The sequence below is a fragment of the Equus caballus genome, chromosome 8 (assembly GCF_041296265.1).
Source record: "Equus caballus isolate H_3958 breed thoroughbred chromosome 8, TB-T2T, whole genome shotgun sequence".
NCBI classification, from domain to species: domain Eukaryota; kingdom Metazoa; phylum Chordata; class Mammalia; order Perissodactyla; family Equidae; genus Equus; species Equus caballus.
Genome location: NC_091691.1, coordinates 88,048,787 through 88,069,077, shown reverse-complemented (window position 1 = coordinate 88,069,077; position 20,291 = coordinate 88,048,787). Strand labels below are relative to the sequence as shown.

Genomic DNA, 20,291 nt, shown 5'->3' with positions numbered 1-20,291 from the left:
AAATTCACCTGTGCTCCACCTAGTCAGTCCTCCTTTCTTCCTTCTAGACCTCTGGCAGCCACTGATCTTTCTGCTGTCTCCATAGTTTTGCCTTTTTCCAACTTCCCTGTGGTTTTTACATTTTGCAAAGTTATCCTGGCACACACTCCAGAGAATCAAGTCGTTTTCAAGGCTCGTTATGAAAACCAGTGGTCTCTTCCTCCACCTGCTCCATTTCACCCTTCTCAGGAGCAGCTGCACTGTCCTTGTAGCTGGGCCTTCTCACATCTCCCTCCATGTCTCTAGATTCTGTACTTCTGTGATCACTCCCACTCTTTCCCAGTTTGGGATCAGGTATTGACCTCTGCTGTGAAAGGTCAGGTTTCAGCTCTCCTCATCCCCTCCTCCTCCCACTTACACCCGCCTCTCCTCCTCCGCACCCTCCCTTTTTGTGATATTAGGATTTTGGTTCTGTATTTGAGATAATCATTATGGCTATTTAAATGCTATTCACAGCTGAGCTATGTAATATGCATAATTAATTTTCCTTTTTTGTACAACCTTTTGTTTTCCCTGAAACTATTATTGGCCTTTTTCTATGTATTATTTCTTTGTATTATTAATAATGACTGTCTTCACCTCCTCTCAGAAATACTGGATACCCCATCAGTTTCACCTTCTAGAAGGAATTCCTCCTGGAGCCTTCTGACCTGCCGGTCAGGACTAGCTGCCCCCATGTCTAGTGCGTAGCTGACCCCGGGCCTCCCCAACATGATCGTTCTGGGCACCTCTTTGCCTTCTTTTCCCGCTTCTTGTATCACTTGACATTGCCTTTCTTTGTTGACTCTCTCACATTGGCCATTTACCTCTTCTAGTAGCTTTCTGAAGAAAGGGTGCATGGGGGGCAAATTTTTTGAGACTTTGCATATTTGAACATGTTTCTCTTTGTAGTTTTCTGCCTCTTAAAAAATTCCATTTAGAGCTGTTGTAGTGAGAGTCTTAGTGGAAAGAGTGACAGTTAATGGATATGGTTAATTGCTGGTTTAACCCTGAAACAGGAATGGCCTTTCTCTAGTTGACTGTCTTTCCAAGTATGGAATAAGCCAGTGGAGGGCAGGACTGTTTTTCTCTCACCACTGAGTCTCAGCGCCTAGCATAGGGTCTGAATTTTGTGATGGGAACATAAATCTTAAACCAAAAAGCCTTGCAATGCTGGAGTGGATCTTCCCTCGTTATTAGAACCCTAAGACTACTGAGAATACCTGTTTTATTCTTGGTATAATTTGAATTTATTAATTGGACAAATATTTTGCTGTTACAGACCGGCAGGCACTGTGTGGACAGTGGTGGAGAGCAGACAGCTTCCGTTCTCACCGTTCTTTTGACAGTCATAGAGTTTCCATTATACTTATTCTTGGAGCAGATTAGAAGATGTGTCTTAGAAACGGTTTTGTTAAAGACATATCCTAAAATCCCTTGAAATGAACGGTTGTATTGTACTGTAGGGATGAGCTCAGACGTCTCTCTCTCTCTCTCACACAGGTGGTCACCATGGGCCTTTTCCGCACTATCGCTTTGTTTTACATTGGAAGTTTCGACAGCATAGTTCGTCGCTGTATGATGCAGAGAGCAAAATCTGAAATTGCAGACAAAACTGCCTAATTCTTACCCGTCGGAAAAAGACTGTTTCTAAATAATCTGAACAGCTTGCTGCTAAATGGGACCCAGATTTTGGCCTACAGACACTTATGTATTGCTTTTGAATATGTGAGATTGGACCACTGCTCTTCAGAAACCTGGCTGCAAGCGAGGGGATAGAAGTTCAACTCCAGACAATATTATTAATACTATGCAAATGTGGAATAGGAGACCACTGGATTCTCTGAAGTGGAGAGGTGCTGATGGTATGGGAACTAATAGCGTGTGAGCAGGGTAAAGAACAGGATTTCAGAGTGATCATTGAAATTTTTTCTATTTATTCTGTTTTTCCCCATAGAAATCAAGTCCAGAAATGTACTTTGTGACACGTAAGAAGTCTTAAGGACTTTTTAAACCTTCCATGAAAGGCAGTTTATGGGTTTCTAAAGCCTTTTTTTTTCTTTTTAGCTTGGTATATTTTATTCAAGATGAGTTTTACACATTGCCAGTGAGTCCCAATGCATAATAATGTCCCTGACTCACTTTGCTACTGGTGGACCCTTGTGGCTTCTCTCTCTCTTTGATCCCATAACACTACAAGGGGGATGGGAGAGGGCAATGCAGTGGAGGAGAAGGAGATAAATATTTTCCAGTAGGAAAAATAATGCTGTCTTGTCTTCGTTAGACTTGAATGCCAAGGGCCCTTTTCATTTTTCACTCATGGGGAAAAGCAGCCTCCTAAAACGTTTTCTGAAAGAAGTAAAATCGTAGAAGCTTAAAAGTTTACAATTTCTTCAATAGCCATGATGACCTGAAGTTCCATTCCATTATAGTGTCTTTTCATTCTACCCATCTCTTCCTTTCCTATTTTGCTGATACTGCTATAATATTTTTGTAAAAAAAAAAAAAAAAAGAAAAAAGAAGACCAGTTAAAAATTTTTGGCTTGAATTTTTAAATTAATTCATGAATTAATTAAAACAAATGAAAAAACTTAAGAAGTGTGACATTCTTCTCCTTGTAGCATAAATGTAGCTTTTAGGAAAGGCTGGCGATAGGATATTTAAATTTTACTCATTCAGAACAGAAAGTAGGACGACAAGGCCCATTTTGAAGATACTCGCTTTTGAAATAAAATGATCACCCCATTCTTTCTGTGACTCTCCCACTGACTTTGAGAACATTCTCTTCAAACCACATGGTAAGGAAGCCCAGTTGTCGCTCTCGCAATATAACCCTGGAAATCCTCTTGGCCTCGTGAATGTTGTTTCCAGATTACAGGCTCTGTTGTTCATTAGTGGATTTCCACAATAAGTGCCTATGATGAGTTTTAGCCAATGTTACCGCTCCATCCTGTCATTGTATGTGGTCCTCCTACTTGAGGACAGTTACCTTCCTTGTAATGCTGTATCCCCTCCTTCTTGCATACACAGTATGCATATACAGTAGCACATTCCAGTTCACTTTGGTGAGAAAAGACCACCGCTTTTGAAGAAGAAACTTTTTTATTATTAAAACCCCCACAATTCTACAAAAGATTAAAGACCTAAAAATTATAGCAAACCTTTTTTGCTCTTGAGTTTTTGAACCTCTTGACTTTAAAATGACTTAATATTTAAAAAGTAAAATGTTTAATAGCTTTAATCCATGGTGTTTTTTAAATTAAGATCTGAGACTGGCATATTTTAAACACTGATAAAGACAGAAGAAATGATTACTTAATATCTAAGTTGCTTGGATGACTTCATTGCAGTTCATAGGGGTGGGTTGATGCCATAAATGGTTTCATGAATCTTTCAGTCTTGTGTAGCCATCGTTTGCAAACTCCGTTGAGTCATATTGTGCAGCCTCGAAAATGGAGTATTGGCTGTATTTTCCTAATTTGCAGAAAACAGTTACATTAATATCAGGATGTTTCTCAATTTTATTCTTTTCTCATAAATGTTCCTTGAATGTTGGCACCTTCTCCTGCTGGTGTATATTAAAATTTAGTCCAAGATGGCATCTCATTTAATAAAATTAACTATTTAACAATAGTTTTTTCAATATACGTTTCTTAAGGTGTCCTTATAGACAGTACTGTCACCTCAGGTAATCTGCCTGCACAAATTTAAGAGCTCCCGTTCTCTGGTGAGAGATATTACCCCCAACCCAATTGAAGCTCAGACATAGCAGGAGATTTGTGGAGATGATAATTTCAGAGAATGGGCTTCTTTGTCAGAGATGTCAAAGGTCCACAGTCCTGTATTCAAAAAACTTTGGAAAGGTGGTTTTTTTTTTTCTTTCTAAATTTGGTGCCATAATTCATTTGATAGCAAAACCTGACATGAACTGACATGAGATTATGATAGTTCTTATTTATGCCACTTCCTGGACTGTTTATTAATTTCACCTGAAAAAATACCAGTGGGTTTGATTATAGGTATTGCCCCAGACTCTGTGGTGTTTTGTCATATCCAGTATATGCCCCATATTACCTTTTCAAAATCCAAAATCTGATGAATTCTGAAACACATCTGGCCCAGAGGGTTTTGGACAAGGGATTGTGGACATTTAAGCCGCGTCACCCAATGACCTGACTTCATCCAAAACATGTAACTATTACAAGGCAAATTCTACTTTTTACTTTTTTTGGCTCAATTCTTGTACCACTTTTTTTACATTGACTTGTTTTTTTGCTCGAGGGAAGAAAAAAAGCTCTGAGTCAGACTGTTTGTTAGGGAAACTGTTGGCTTTTTTTTAAGGATTGCATTGACTCGTCACTTTATGTTATACCCAGAAGTTGTTGACTCTCATCTCTGGCAGAAGTTTATCATAATTCCGCTGAAATGTGGGCTCTCCGTATGTGACTGACCACAGGGTTTTATGCCAGTTTCAGTTCTGAAGTGCCTCCCTCTGCTAGGTTCGGTTGTACTGTTTTATTATTGTGTATTTGTGAGTCTATTTATTTTAAAATGTTTAGTGTCATTCAGCCCTAGAAATCTCACAGTATCTTCAAGGATAATTGAAAAAGGTATAAAAAATAATCCTCATTTCTTTTTACAAAAACAAAGTCAAGGGAATTGTTCTTTTCTATATTTTTTAAATTTAATTTTCACAGCTGAAAAGAGAAGAAATTAAAAATGCTGTTAATGATGGCCTCTTTACATTGATACTTGTATATATTTAGTTATAAGGCTTTATTGGGATCTGTTAAACCATATATTGTTAATTCATGGAAGTGAAATGTTGAGAGACCAATATTTAGATGACAAAAGCATTTTGGTAGTAGTTGCCTCGATTCAAAGAATTGTATGTCTTTGTCTTTCTAGAAGCAGGCAATACATAATAATTTTTCCTTTTACTGAATTATATCATCAGGTGATTTAATTTTATTACATCATGTTCTAATTTAAACATGTCCTACTCGAGGACACTGAAATATTCATACTTTTTGATGTAAGATGCTTTGTGTCTTTCTCATTTCCTTTAGTTCTTAGTAACTCAGCCCTACAAAGTACCTGCTAACCATGATCTTCCGTATGCTGGACTAAATCTCATTTAGTTCAGGGCAGTGACGGCAGACTTGATATTTTGAAGAGCAGGCAATAGCTATTATATTTTACACTTGCTTGGTGTGAAAACTCTAAAGACATTTTTAAACTGAGAAGAGTGCACATGGCTATTTTGATATATATTAGAACTTGTGTTTGCTACTTTAGAAGCTTTTGTGCCAGAATTGTAACCTAATTTTCATATCTTGTATTTCTGAATCACAAGAAAAAAATAAATGGGGAACAAGCTTTACAGATTTGAAAACTTATTTTTCTAGAAATCTGTGTTTTTTGACAGACACTTGAAGCAAAACACAAACCTCTTCCATAGTGTTATCCTAAACTTGCATCTTAAACACTTGCCAAGGCTTGATTTTTATCATTTTTCAGGAAGTAATATTTTTAGAGTAAGTACTTGGTATTCTGAGCTCTTGTTTTAAATATGTCCTGTGTTTGTGTGACTCTCTTGTGGAATATATGAGTAAGAGAGTAAGAAATGCGGAATTTAGTAAAATGTCTTAAGTAATTATGTTTCATATACAAATAAATTGATTTCCCATACTTTAAACCTTCATAGTCTAACAATAAAATATCTCCTAGACTCTGAAGGGCATAGGAGACCTGTATGTTAAAGAACATGCCTTAATATTTCTTGGTCCTTAAATAGAAAAATTTTGGTCATGTCAAGAAAAGATTCTTGGACATCTTGGTTTGCAAACTTAACCTTTCTTTAAATTCGAGCAATTTATATGCATAAATGGCATATGATATCACTTCTACAATTTTTATGTTTGGATGTTTAAAAAGAAAAATATTTCTTGACTTCTGTTCCACTGCTGATTCTATACCTTCCATTTCCCTCATTCAACATATATTTATTGAGTGCTTATGATGAGCTTGGTATCCAGGCACTGGGGACACAACTCTGCATAAAGAATTTGTCCCTCCCTTGTGGCGATGGCATTTCTTGTTTCTTTCCCTCCCCACTCCCTCATCCCTCTGAAGGCTCTTACAAGTCTTCCTGGAGAAGGAGGAACCACTCCCCATTCCTTTCTTCAGCTCGGGCCTCCGAATTTTATGCCACAAATATTTAAATGCCAGGCACTATTCTAGGCTGGGAATGGACAGAGGAAAATATGGTCCCTGCCCTCACATAGTTTATAATCTAGTGAGAAACACAGATGCTGGAAATTACACTGTGATCCAACAAGAGCTATGATTAAGATAGCACAACTGACCTTAGAAACATCACCCCTTCTAGTCACTGTTGTGAGCATTTTACATGTAACTCATTTAAATCATACACTAGTCCTATGAATAGTACCATCTACATCCCCAGGCTATAACTGAAGGCACAGGCATATAGAGAGGTTAAGTAACTAGCACAAGGTCTCAGCTACTAAGAAGTGGAGCCAGGATTCAAACCCCTGTTTTCTGACTTTGAAGCTCCAATTCTGTACAAAGCCTTTTCCAGTGGCACAAAGGGAATCCTCAGACTGCCCAGGAAATTCAAATATGCTCTCATGGGGGGAAGTTCTTGAGATGAAATGAGGTATGAGTATGAATTTGCCATGAAAAGCGTGGGTGCATTTCAGGGAGATGAGCAGATGCACAAAAGCAAAACACATGAGAGATCTTGGTGTATTCCATAAAAGCACACAAAGTTAATATAGCTGCAAGAAGGGAAAGCAGAAGGAAAGAGTGGGCGCCCAGGTGGTAGGCTTGGCCCACATCATGCCATGCAGAGGAGTTGAGATTATAGCCTCTGAAGAACTTTGAGCAGAAATATGAAATGCCCAGATGTTAGCTTTAGAAAGATCATGCTTCCCCTTGAAATGTAGGGGGTGCTGAGCACTTGGGCCTTGGCATAAACCCCACGAATTTGAAAGATGCCCTATTAGATATGTTTTGTTTTGTTTTTTGTTGTGTACCCGCAAAAGATGTTGCTGTCCTAAACCCCAGAACCTATGAATGTGACTTTATTTGGAAATGGGGTCTTCATAGATATAATCAAGTTAAGGTGAGGTTATTAGGGTCCTTATTCAATATGACTGGTGATCTTATAAGAATAGGAGAAAACAGACACACACAAGGAGAATGCCATGTGACAACAGAGGCAGAGATCAGAGTAAAGCAGTTGCAAGCCAATGAATGCCAAGGATTTCCAGCCACCACCAGAAGCTAGGAAGAGGCAAGGCAGATTCTTCCCTTGACCCCTCAGAGGGTGCATGTGCTGCTGACATCTTGATTTTGGACTTCCAGCCCCCAGAATTGTAGGAGAATACATTTCTGTTTTAAGCCACGCAGTTTGTGGTACTTTGTTACTGCAGCCCTAGAAAACAAACATATTAACCTTGATCTTCCTAAATGTGTTCATCAGCAATTAATATCCGGGAGATACTGTGCTCTGTGCTAAAGAGCATAAGAGAATAAAAGTTAGTTATTGCACATAAGAATGTAAATTCTTTGCCTATTCCCCAACACTGTGGTGTTTTTCACGTTGTTTGGTTCTATTACTGTAGTTTCAACCCAACAAGAGCAATAGGCATTTGAAAAGTATGACAAGTTCCTACTTTTGGTTTATTTCACTTTAAATGCCAAGTCATTAATTTGAAAGGAAAAAATTGCCACAAGTGAATTTCCTGCGCTTTCCTTTGTAAACCAAAGTAAACATTACTTGCACACTATTAAGTTGGCACAACAGAATGATTTATCTGCAGTTCGTTGCCTAGTTTCAAAGGTCGTTGCTTAATTATTCTAAACATTTTTTGAGGTTTAGGATCCGCCATAAATTAGTCAGGTGGGTTTCTCAGTTAAACCAAGCCTTGTTGGTTTAGATTTGGCAAAAGAGTTTCATGGTGATGACAAGGATGGTTTGAGAGCACAAAGCAGATGATTTGGATGTGATCACTCTTAGAAAAGAAGACAGGCTCGGAGCATAAATGAATCGGGAACAGTATTACTGTTAGTATTCTTAACTATTACGAATTAGGAGTTAGTATTATAATAATAATGTTATATAATGTTTGCCAACAAAACATGCAAGCCATCGGAAAGAACGTGACACTAGCATAAGAGTTTATAATGTATAAGATACTTATGTCAATTATATCTCAATAAAGCTGGAAACAATGTAGAAGACACTTGAAATTGGCAATCAGTGTCTTTGACTTGGTTATCTAGGCCTGTGAGATGTTATTTTTTAAGCAGTTCATTTTTCTTATGCAGCCTACATAGACTCCTTGTTTTTACTCTCTCTAGTCATTTCGTTTTGTTTATGGATTTATTTCCACTTCAGTTTGCCTAAATGGTTTGGGGTCATGTTTTATATTTTTAACTCTTTCATCCTACCTATTAGTTGCCAGTTCTCTCTCAGTTAATGGTGTCTTTCTTCTTTTTTTTTCTTTTTTAAAGATCGGCACCTGACCTAACAACTGTTGCCAATCCTGTTTTTTTTTTCCTGCTTTATCTCCCCCAATCGCCCCGTACATAGTTGTATATTTTAGTTGCAGGTCCTTCTGGTTGTGCTATGTGGGACGCTGCCTCAACGTGGCCTGACGAGTGGTGCCATGTCCGCACCCAGAATCCGAACTGGCGAAACCCTGGCCCACTGCAGTGGAGCACGTGAACTTAACCACTCGGCCCCATTGCCAGCCCCTCTATCCTCATTTTAAATAAAAAGTTTAATAGTTGAGAAGATTTAATACATATCTATATTAAGCATTAGTATATCCAGATTCGAATAATGTCCTTTTTGAATTTCCTAAACTTTGAGGACATTTATGTTGGTGATGGATGAAGAGAACTTTCTGAATCATGCTGTTAAACATCAACCAGTAGGTGGCGAAAACTGGCAATAGAAAGCTTTTTGTTTGGCAGATTGGAGAATAAAGAAGGAAAACACAGGCCTTTCAGACTCTGGATACAAGCTCCACTCCCTGCATCTTGTTCTTTCTCTTCCTGGTGCCACCCTCCTGCTAGAAACCAGCCAGACAAAGCTGGTGAGAGGGCCGTCCATTGGCTCCCAAAAGTGGAAGACATCTTGGGAAGTGAAAAGGCCACAGCGCACACATTTGGAAGGTTGTTAGAAGGTCTCTGGGATTCAGACCCAGGACTCCTGACTCAGGCCAGTGATCCCTCCACTCTCTCACTAATACCTGGAGACAAACAGTTAATTCACACACTTCCGAGGAATTCTTAACCTCATACTTTAAAGTGGAATCCAATAAACATGGAATCTGAATGGAGGAATGGTTTCACTCTTTTGATTGAAAGAGATCCAGAACATTCCCAGGATATATACTCTTAGTCAAGGGTTATAACACGGACCTGTCCTGAGAATGTGTGGTTATGATCAAGATGCTACATAAGGAACACCTGTAACGTAAGGCTCTATGAAGCAAAGGAGGGGGAAAAAATAAGGAAGCGTTTCTTTCTCTGGGAATGGGGGTATCCATTTCCTTCTGGCTGCCCCCTTTGCAGAAGTACAATCTCTTTTCCAGCTCTGCCCTCTCATTTCCTCACTCACATGCTGGGTCTCAGAAGCACTAAGGCTTTCAATTCCTCTTAAGTAATTTTGGGAGTTTAAGACAAGGTTCTGAGAAGATCCTGAAACAGTAACGTTCTGGCATTAGTATGAGTTCTATTATTTCCGTGAGAACATATATTTGGGGTCAGTCTATACTCCATGTCTATCTCCAGGCCAGAACACCTCCCTGCCACTGACGTGGAAAAAAGGAGACCCTGTCACAGCCATCAGAAGATCTAAGAGCATTTTCCTTCATCCTCTCTTGCCGGAATAAGAAGTTTGTACCAGGCACTCATTCCTGCATGCAAGAGGTTAGCATGTTGGCTGATTGGGTATGATAAATGAAGAAATGAAAATAATTTGCTGCGTTTATTTTGCTTAACAATAAACGCTTGATTTTAGACCAGGAATGAGACAAAGCAGAGACAGTGTCACGACGTAGTTGTACACATTGCTGTGCTCCTTTGCCATGTTTCTATGACCACAATAATCCAGTGTCCCCGTATATTTGTACTTGAGCCCTATTAAGTAAGCTGCTGTGCTTTCAGTAAACACTTTCTGGGGCTCTATTTCTCAAGACTCTTAGAGATAAAAAATAGTTAAACACGTGCAACTTGATTGCCCTCTTGCGCTTTTCTCCTAGGGCCTATTCATGCTGATGAATTAAAAAATGCGGGTGCTTGTGTGTACACATATGTGTGTGTCTGTACAGATAACTTGAGAAGGTGAGGCCATCTAGGATTGGTGGCTAGGCGACGGTGGAGGCCTTTAGAAACCCACCCACCCCGCTGTTAGCCCTGTGGGCCAGAAAGTTGCCCTGCACACCTCCGCAGCGTCCAGCCCCAACCTAGGGCCGAAATTGTCAGGAGCAGAGGAAAAGCATTAACTTAACCATTTTAAAGCCTGTGATCTGCCCACTCGCCCCTCCCCGGCCCGCTCAGAGCTATGTCTGGCCTTGGTCACCGATGGTGTTTCCAGAGTGCGTGTTCTGCATGCACACCTAGGAAGCAACTTGAAAGTGAACAGGACGCTGGGGGCTTCCCTCGCGAGTGAATGCGCGGAGTCGCCCCTCTTCACGCGAGGGCGTCGCTGAGGTCCCTCTGCTCGGGGTCAGCACCGGCCTGGGTCTTCTCCCGGGGGCCGAGCGCCTGTAACACGATGTGTACACCCCCCCTACCCCCCCCCACCCGGTTAGAAAGGGGCAAAGCGATTCCCTTTTCCAGCGCGTTTTCTCCGCGCACCTAGTCAGCAGCCGCCGGCCGCCCGCGTGGGGGTCCCCGGGCGCCCCCGGCCCCTCGCTGGCCCCTGCGCGCGCGCCGGGCCGGCCGCAGGCCCGAGGAGGCCCCTCGCACACCCACCGCGCCGCGGCCGCGCGGGAGGCCTGCGCCGCCCGCGCCACCCACCGGCCGGGCCCTGCGCGCGGGAGGGGGCCGTCCCGGGCCGGGGCCCTGCGCGCCATGTGTCCCCGGCGGGGCGCGCCGCTCCCGGCCCGGCCGCGGCTCCTTTAACCGGGGAAGGGGAGCGGCGGAGGGGGCGGCGGGGCGGCTCCGAGGAGGGCTCTTTCTTTCTTCTTTTTTTGAATGAACAGAGTGACGTACGTACAGGAAACCAGTCGGTTCGAGCGGAGAATGAAGTAAGAGGCCAGGCCCCCCCCGCCCCCGCCCCCGCCCCCGCCCGCCCCCGCCCCCGCCCCCGCCCGCGCCCGCCCCCTTCCTCCCCGCCCCCCTCCCCGCCCGCCGCGCTCGCGCTCGCGCCCGCGGCTCTCGGTTTCCCCGCCGAGCCGCCGCCGCCGCTGCCAGCGAAGGTGCCGGGCGCCGGGCCCTCCCCGCCGGCGCGGCCGTCATCGCCCGGAGCGGGTGCGCGGCGGGAGCGCGGGGGAGGCGGCCGCCGCCAGCGCCGCGGCGCAGGAGCTAGAGGAGGAGAAAGGGTGCGCAGCCCGGAGGCGGGGTGCGCCGGTGGGGTGCAGCGGAAGAGGGGGTCCAGGGGGGAGAACTTCGTAGGAGTCATCCTTTTTAGGAAGAGGGAAAAAATAAAGCCCTCCCCCACCACCTCCTTCTCCCCACCCCTCGCCGCACCACACACAGCGCGGGCTTCTCGCGCTCGGCACCGGCGGGCCGGGCGCGTCCTGCCTTCATTTATCAAGCAGCTTTTCGGAAAATGCATTTGCTGTTCGGAGTTTAATCGGAAGAGGATTCCCGCCCCCGTGCCCGGCTCGGCCACCGGCCCCCCGTCCCTGTCTGTCTCCGGTGGAGGCGTGAAACGGTCCCGCGGATAGAGATCCATGTCTGTGCCCGCGCGTGTGTGTGCGCGTGTAAATGGCCGAGAGGGGGAAAATCACAGGACTTCTGCAAATACTGGACTGAAAATTGTAATTCATCTGCTGCCGCCGCTGCCTTTTTTTTCTCGTGCTCTTGAGATCTCCGGTTCGGATTCCTACGGATTGACATTTCTGTGACGGAGAAGTCTGGGAATCAATCTGGAAATTCTCCTAATTTTTACCGCTCCCCCCACGCCCTCCTCAACTCCTGATTCATTTGGAAGTTTCAAAGCAGCTATAACCGGAGAGTTCTAAGGATTGGTGGAATCTTTGCCTTATGCATTTGTTTTGTTTTCACAAAAAAGGAAACTTGACAGAGGATCATGCTGTCCTTAAAGAATACAAGTAAGTTCTTTGCACAGGAAATTGGTTTAATGTAACTTTCAATAGAAACATTTGAGATTTTTAACTTTAAGTGCATTCGAGTAAGTGTAATTTCCAAGCAGTTTAATACATTCTCTTTAGCTGTGTAACTTGCAATGTGTATGTTCTGCTTTCACCCAGTGTATAAAGAAAAATGCACCTGATTTTGACTTTAGTGTTTTTTTAACCTTTCAGCATCACAGAGGAAGTAGACTGATATTAACAATAATTAATAATAATGTGCCTCATGAAATAAAGATCCGAAAGGAATTTAAATAAAAATTTCCTGCATCTCATGCCAAGAGGGAAACACCAGAATCAAGTGTTCCGCGTGACTGAAGACACCCTCTCATCCAAGAATGCAAAGCACATCCAATAAAATAGCTGGATTATAACTATTCTTTCTTTCGGGGCTGTGGGGCGGGAGCAGGGGCGAGAGGTGCTGTTGGTACCCGGCTGATTTTCCTCGGGGGCAAGGATGGCGCACGCTGGGAGAACAGGGTATGATAACCGGGAGATAGTGATGAAGTACATCCACTATAAGCTGTCGCAGAGGGGCTACGAGTGGGATGCCGGAGACGCGGGCGCCGCGCCCCTGGGGGCCACCCCCGTGCCGGGCATCTTCTCCTCCCAGCCCGGGCGCACCCCCGCGCCCGCCAGGACCTCCCCGCTGCTACCCCCGGCCGCCCCCGCCGGCGCCGCGGGACCTGCCCTCAGCCCTGTGCCACCTGTGGTCCACCTGACCCTGCGCCAGGCCGGCGATGACTTCTCCCGTCGCTACCGCCGCGACTTTGCCGAGATGTCCAGCCAGCTGCACCTGACGCCTTTCACCGCAAGGGGACGCTTTGCCACGGTAGTGGAGGAGCTCTTCAGGGATGGGGTGAACTGGGGGAGGATTGTGGCCTTCTTTGAGTTCGGTGGGGTCATGTGTGTGGAGAGCGTCAACCGGGAGATGTCGCCCCTGGTGGACAACATCGCCCTGTGGATGACTGAATACCTGAACCGGCACCTGCACACCTGGATCCAGGATAACGGAGGCTGGGTAGGTGCATGTCTGGTTGAATGTTAGTCTGGGCTGGACATCTCAGGTCTGAGATGCGGTGGTTGGAGTGTGGGTGGGCCCCTGGGCTAAGGGCGCGCTGATGAGCCGATGAAATAAAATCAGGTTTGTTGCTTCCCCTATACAAAGCTCTCCCCTGCCAACCCTGTGATCATTTCTTCCCGCCCAAAGTGTTTTTCTTACTTGCCGGCCTTTGAGGTCCAAAGATCCTGCATTTGCTATCCAGTAGGATTTTGAGGTAAATGGTATCCCTTCGGAGTTTCTCAAACTGGAGGTCCAAGGATGCCCAGCATCACTTACCTGGCCTCAGTTGCTTGCGGGGACTTCAGGGACTCCTCATGAACTAGACCCCAGGTTGGGTCCTGGCAAGCCACATCTTAAACAAGCTCCCCTGGGGATTTCTTCTCGGTCCTAAAATTTGAGAACCATCCAATTAGAAGAACAGACTCTACCCAAGGACCAAGGGCATGACTTTTCTGACTCACTTGGTAAAATCTACCCATAGAGGGAGACCCCAGTGGCGTCTTTTTCCCTGGAAAACTTAGGTGTGTTTGTGAAGAGGTAAGTTGACTTTCTGAAAGTCTGCGGGCTCCATCCTACAGTGTGTGCCACATTCCCAGTGGGCATGACAGAGTGTCTTGAAGAATTTGGCTATGGATGTTTCCTTGATCTCATCAGTGGGAGAATTTGCATTGGATGTGTACTTTGTGTTCTATTTCTGTAACTGGTGTATGATCTTAAAGTTTACTGGAACTTTAGTATCTTTTACTTTTCACCACCTAGAATCCACATCATTTGGTGGTCTCCTTTGCTGAAAAGTATTGCATCTACAGTATCTATATAAAGGGTAGAAGAATTGATTCTTAGCTGTGGATTCTCTATTGCCCTGACTTCAAGTGAATTGATTGGTGCCTGGAGTTTTGAAGAACATCTGAGAGAGGATTTTTTTTCTTGTGCTGTGCTGGATAGAGCTAACATCACGTTTCCGTAAAGTTCTTTTCCGTGTGTGCTTCTTTGGGGGAGGGGTGCAGATCCTAAGACTGAAGAATTGTCATTGATAGCTCCACCTTACATCAAAAGTTATTGACTTACGAAAAAGTAAAAGAGGAATGCTTGTCTGAAGGTTTTTCAGACTTTTTGTTTTAACCTGAAGAATTATCTTTGAAAAAGGATGCACCTCAGTGCTTTTTTTGTAGTCTCTAGGGAGAATTACTAATGTTATTGTCTTATAGGAAATTACTAATGTTATTGTTTTATAGGACCTAATAGAAGCAAAAAACCTAGAAATGACTGCAAGTGGATTCAATCTCGAGAAGCACATTACCACAGTTTACAAAGTGTGCTAATGTTAAGGGACCAAAGAGAGAAAAAGCCAAGAAAAGTAGATGACTGACGTGAACAGTTGATTCTACTTGACCAAAGATGACAAAATATTGATGCCACTGTTCATGCTTAAAAGTAAAATTAACTAAAATATCCCCCATTTAAATCTCTAAAATTTAAATACTCTTTATAAGTTGTTTGCTTTTTGAGATCCATATTATCAGATCCTTAGTAATTCTGGAATAAGTCACTAAAGGGTGAAAAGAATATTTTTGTTAAATGTTTGGATAAGTAGATGGTTTTATTTTTACCACCTACTTAATAAAAAGAAATTTATTTTCTTTTACCAAAGAGGTAGGGACTTCCAGACTCCAAAAGGATCATTTAAAGACCAAAGTAAAGCTGATTTAACAGTTTCACTCTTTCATATTTTTATGAAAAACATATTTTAAAATTTTCTTGTTGTAAGAACCCCAAGGTGGTAACTGCCGTCTATCAAGTAATTCAGTAAAAAGATGGGAAACAGAGACATATGTTTATGATAGAAATTAAGATACAGCCTTGATCTTTGTTGTTGAGTTGTGGTATGTTAACATCTCATACGGTGGAGTTTTCTTTTCAAGTGAAGGCTCACGTTTTCCCCCTTTCAAAATAGAGTTTTCATAATGGAGCCTATCTTTGTGGTCAACAGGTATCTGAGGTTGATAAATGTAGAGGCTGCATTTTATGATGCCAAACCACAATGACATACTGTAGAACATGATAACATTTTTTTGACAAAACCTCTTATTGTAAAAAATAAATCATATAGAAGCACAAATGGCTGATGGTAAAATGTGTAGTTTTCAGAACAACAGATAGATTGATGACTATACAGGAAAACAAAGGAATTTGGCCAAAAAAAGGTTTATATCAGGAAATGCAATCATAAATGGACACTTTGGGATAAAAGTGGTAATATTTGAGAGTTATAAGTGATTTACTTATCATTTCAAATGTGCATTATTAATCTAAAGTTTTATTTTAGGCATTTGGCATACAGACAGATTTTCCTCCAAATTTGTATCAGTCAGGGCTGCATCTCTAATAACGTGTTGCTTCTTACAGTGTAAAGTACTCTTGATAACGATAGTAAAGTTTCAGAAGAGAGCTTGCACATTCTTTTGACATTTGACAATGACTTGCAGTGTTTCCAGGACTCAGGGGATCAGCTCATTTACTGAATGTATACTAATGGGGGCTTTAGACTTGAAGTCGCTTTTTTTTCTTTGCTGCTGCTGGTGCAAAATCAGAACCTTCTGAGGCTGAGGAAAACTTTGCATTCCATGTTCCATAACATGGAGAAAGCAGGGCTGTGGAATGACAGGCATCTGAGAGGTGGTCCCAGAAACATACAAATTAAATAAAGACTAAAGAAGCAATTGTGTGTAGGGTGGAGTGTGCTTCTATTCCTAAGTCTGAATAAGGCATTGTGTGGCATCCAGGGATAGCAGTAGGATAACAGCAGTTCTAGGAAATATCTAAGACCCTGCTACTTGAAGTGTGGGTTATAGACCAGCAGCATGGGCATCACCTGGGAGCTTCTTAGAGATGCAGAATCTCAGGGCACACCCCAGAGCTACTGAGTCAGAATCTCTGGTTCACAGAGTCTGCAGGTGTTCATGTGCACATTAAAGTTAGAGATGCTGGCTACCATCATTGTGGATTCCTGGGGACATCTTTTAGGAAGAATGACGATCTGGGATGGATCCTACAGTGTCCCTTTTCAGTGGCCTCACAGGTGCATAGTTTACCTAGAATATTGACTATTTCCCAGATGTCCACCAGAGTGATCTGACCCTTGGAAGAAACAGATTAGAATGAAAGAGAGAGAGGAGGTAAATTATCATAAGTTCAGTCTTCTCAAGAATGTTTTCCATGCTATACAATTTGTATTGGCATCACTGACTTCATTAAAGTAAGATCTCTTTTCTACTCCAATTAAAAGCAGGAGATTTAGCTCCTGTAAGAGCTCCATTAGTTATTATATCACCCCTTTGTAACACAGTTTAAATTTTGTAAACAAGTTTACTGGCCCTGAGACTGCTTCAAGATGAAGGGGCTCTTAGAAGTAAAGGGTTGAGAGACGGGCAAGTTGCTGGTGAGTGAAAATTAATAGCACTCTCCAAACCGAGAAATGTGACAGCATTCAGCTTCATGTCCTAGAAGAGAGTGAGATGTGGACTACTAAAAGAATGAGATGGCTTAAACAGGAGATTGGCTTCCTTCTGTTGAGGAGATGGTGGTGCAACTTTTGTGTGTGTGTGTCCTTTGGTCTTTGTGGTTTAGGAAGACAGGAACTTACTTCTCCACATCCAGTAGAGGTTAGCTTCTTTGTTATTAGTTGGTCAGCAGACAGTTTCTCTTTTCTGTATGTAGTTCACCTCCACCAGAACATTTGATTAACTGGAAAGCAATACCATTCTCTTGCCAGTGTACAAAATACGTGAAAAAGCATCATTTTTCTAGTGGCTGAGCATCCCATGCTAATGGCCAATTTTGGCAGCAAAATGATAGCATTAAAAATAGCCTGAAGATGATCCAGTCTTAAATAATATATTTAATAATGAACTTTCCTTGGGAAAGGGCTTCTTTCTGCTGGCTAAGAATCACATGACCCTTTCAATAATTTATTTTGTAGGAAAAAAAGACTTTATTGCTCCCAGAGTTTGCAGTCATGTGCTGTAGAGTGATTATATTTCTGGACCTTTGTAGAGTTTTATAGTTGATTCAGACCTCTTTTCTGTTTCAGGGCTTTTGTTGCTATTTAATGTCCGTTGAAAACATGGCTTTCTTTTGTACATCCTGTTACATTTAGCTGTGCTTTCTAGTGAGAACTGATTGATCTTTCTGGCAATCTTTGATTGACTGGTACATTTCAGATTTCTTAAATGTCATTAGGCCACATAACACATCAGGTAACAGAAAGCCACACACTTTTTTTTTTAGAGCCAAAGTGTTACGGTTTTTCCTTATCTCTACTCCCAGTCCTAGTCAGCTTTTTGGAGGAATGAGAAATCCACTCACAAAGCAGGTGTGTGGAGGCTGTGTGTATTAATAGTGGCCTCTCCCACTCAGCACACCCCCACACCCATTTCTGAGGTCACTCATCGTGTCTTAGCAATAGTTTAGCAAAGTAGTATTTCAGCAGACGTGCATTTGTGCTAGAAAAACAACACTGTCTTTGTAGTACAAGTAGAAAGGTTTTTTTCCCCCCAGAGATATATTGTATTTGAGGTTCAAAGGTTCTGTTAAACCTTTTTAAGGTAATCTAATATCACCTTATTCAGGTATAGCAGTAACCTCGAAGCTGGTCACCTTTCCCCCCAGCTACATACAGGAGACCACTCAGTGAATTTACTTCCCTCTGAAGCTTCTCTTTCATTCCTTTCGGTTTGATTCAAACAAAATTAGTGTTTGACATCTAAATGGGATTACCAAGGAAAATCCTGCAATGACTGAGACAGTTATTCCACAGACAGGATCACAAGTCTTACGTGTGCCCGGCCCTGGGTTAGGTTAGGGGCACAGGAAAGAAAGCTTTACCCATGCCCGGGATGACCTCACAGGCTGATGCTGTAGGTGTCTGAGTAAACTCATAGTCACCACACAGCCTCATAAGCGTGATCCCAGACTCTCAGATTTAGAGGGAAAAAGAAAAAAAACAAAGAAGGTGTTATTTTGCATGTACTTTAGACAATCTTTGTCTAAAAAAGTTATTTCTTTTTGTTATGCCTGTTCATGTGTGCATTAGGCCTGATTTAAATAGGAGAAGAAATGTAGAGAATTTTTAAAATGCTCCATAACACAGATATAATGCTGAAGAGAACCGAAAGGCAGGGGGAGTTCCCTTGTTAAATATTTACCCATTAAGCACTCTTTATAACATTAAGAAGACTTAATAAACACTAGTCTTCAGTTTTTAAAGTATTTCATTAATTCTTTTTAAGTCAAAGACAATCAAGGCTCTGATTAGGTTGATTAGAATAGCTTAATTTGAAGAACTTTCTTAAATCATTTTTATATGCAGAAAAGTACAAGTCGATTTTGAACCAGAACAGGGGCTCTTCCTTTGGGAGAGATTTTAAAAAAGGCTTTTGTTTTGTTTTGGTTTTAGGTTATAGTACTGTTCTATTTATTAAGCGGCTTCTCTTCCAAAATGCTATTTACAGAAATTCCTAGTCCGCTGTAACATTTGTGTTCCTGCAGAGCAGGTGTTTACCACTAACTTCCCGCATGCCGGGTCCTCTTTCTTTAAATGGAGACTGTAAAACTTTTGAAATTACAGCAAAGCTGTTTTCATTTTTAAAAGTATCTTTATAGGTTGCCCTGGGTCTGATATATGCTCAGTTCCATAGTGCCAACACTATTTCTCTGCTCTTTACTTGCCAGACAAAAGATAAAGCCAGCTGTCCTTCCTGAGAATGGGGACGGAAGGATTGTTCCTGTCTCTCCCAAGCCATTTGGGCTTTCTCATCGGGACCCCACCCCAGCCGCCATGACTGTCCCCTACCTGCCCATCATCCTACCACAGGGAGACCTCCTAGTTGTAGCTTCTTCTTACCTTCCAACACGTGAAGGGTAGGATTCACCTGAAGGAATGAGCACTAGATACCAACAAGAGGGAGCGGAAATGGGATCTGATCAAAGCTAGAGTCTACCCCCTGCTCTAATTTTGCTAGAGGCAGCAGGGCAAGGAAAAATTCTGTCAACAGATCTGATGCTTTCTCTCCAGAGATCATAAATTCCAACTCTGTGCAGGGAAAAGATGGAATCTGCTGGCAGAATTTTTACTTGCTCTGATCTCTACGGAGTGAGATTAGTGGGGGTCATGCTCTAGCCTTACATAAGTTTTGATGAACTAAATTTAACTAAAATAGCTTATACTAGAGACTACTTCCCCAAACGCCTTCTTCAACGTGTTAGAAAGGGAATCTCCCTGACATGCTGGTGTGGCTATTTGTGGCAACGTACTGAGAGCTACTTGGGTAATTTTCTTGGGTGATTGACAGGATCCTACGAGAAAGTTCACTGGGGATTGTCCCTGTCTTCCACATTGCACACGGAGCATGTACTTCCCTGGGAAACTCTTTATTTGGAAAATTTGTGTTTCCGTTCTGCTCCTTGTTTTGCCTTCAGAATTTCAGAGATAGAGCCATATTCCATTTTTAGTTAATAATCAGCTCCTCAGCTCTCTGGGGCTTCAACATAATGAGTCAGGAGCTTATGACCGACTCCACTCTCCTCTTAACTATGTCTCCTGAAAACAGTCTGAGGACCCACTGTGTCAAGTGAAGCTTTAATATTTCAAGGGAGATTTTTCCATTGAGACCAATACATCTTTCTTATGACAGTTCCAATTACTGTATTTCTCTGTTTTTAACTGTCTTTTCTTAAGCTACGGAGGAGTATGGAGAGTTTACGAATTTTAATACTTGGAGCACCAAACAAGGGATCACTGTTACTGGTTGTCTTTTCTTGATTTTCCCAACTCTTCTCAACCAATCCTAAGA

The 20,291-nt window shown here is 42.5% G+C and overlaps 2 protein-coding genes across 3 annotated transcripts in view; both read left to right on the top strand.

Moving 5' to 3' along the window:
* KDSR (3-ketodihydrosphingosine reductase) overlaps positions 1 to 5,401 on the top strand; it is a 44,903-nt gene extending 39,502 nt beyond the window's left edge. The window contains exon 10 of the mRNA XM_023647941.2: positions 1,522 to 5,401. Coding sequence (XP_023503709.1) covers positions 1,522 to 1,641 — 120 coding nt within the window. The 3' untranslated portion in view covers positions 1,642 to 5,401. The remainder of the gene's footprint in view (positions 1 to 1,521) is intronic.
* Positions 5,402 to 11,503: 6,102 nt separating this feature from the next.
* The window catches only part of BCL2 (BCL2 apoptosis regulator), a 173,670-nt gene continuing 164,882 nt past the window's right edge, over positions 11,504 to 20,291 (top strand). The window contains exons 1-2 of one of the 2 annotated variants that reach the window (XM_001490436.5): positions 11,504 to 12,338; positions 12,552 to 13,398. In XM_001490436.5, coding sequence (XP_001490486.1) covers positions 12,835 to 13,398 — 564 coding nt within the window. In that variant the 5' untranslated portion in view covers positions 11,504 to 12,338; positions 12,552 to 12,834. The remainder of the gene's footprint in view (positions 12,339 to 12,551; positions 13,399 to 20,291) is intronic. The other variant, XM_023647939.2, reaches the window with a different exon arrangement.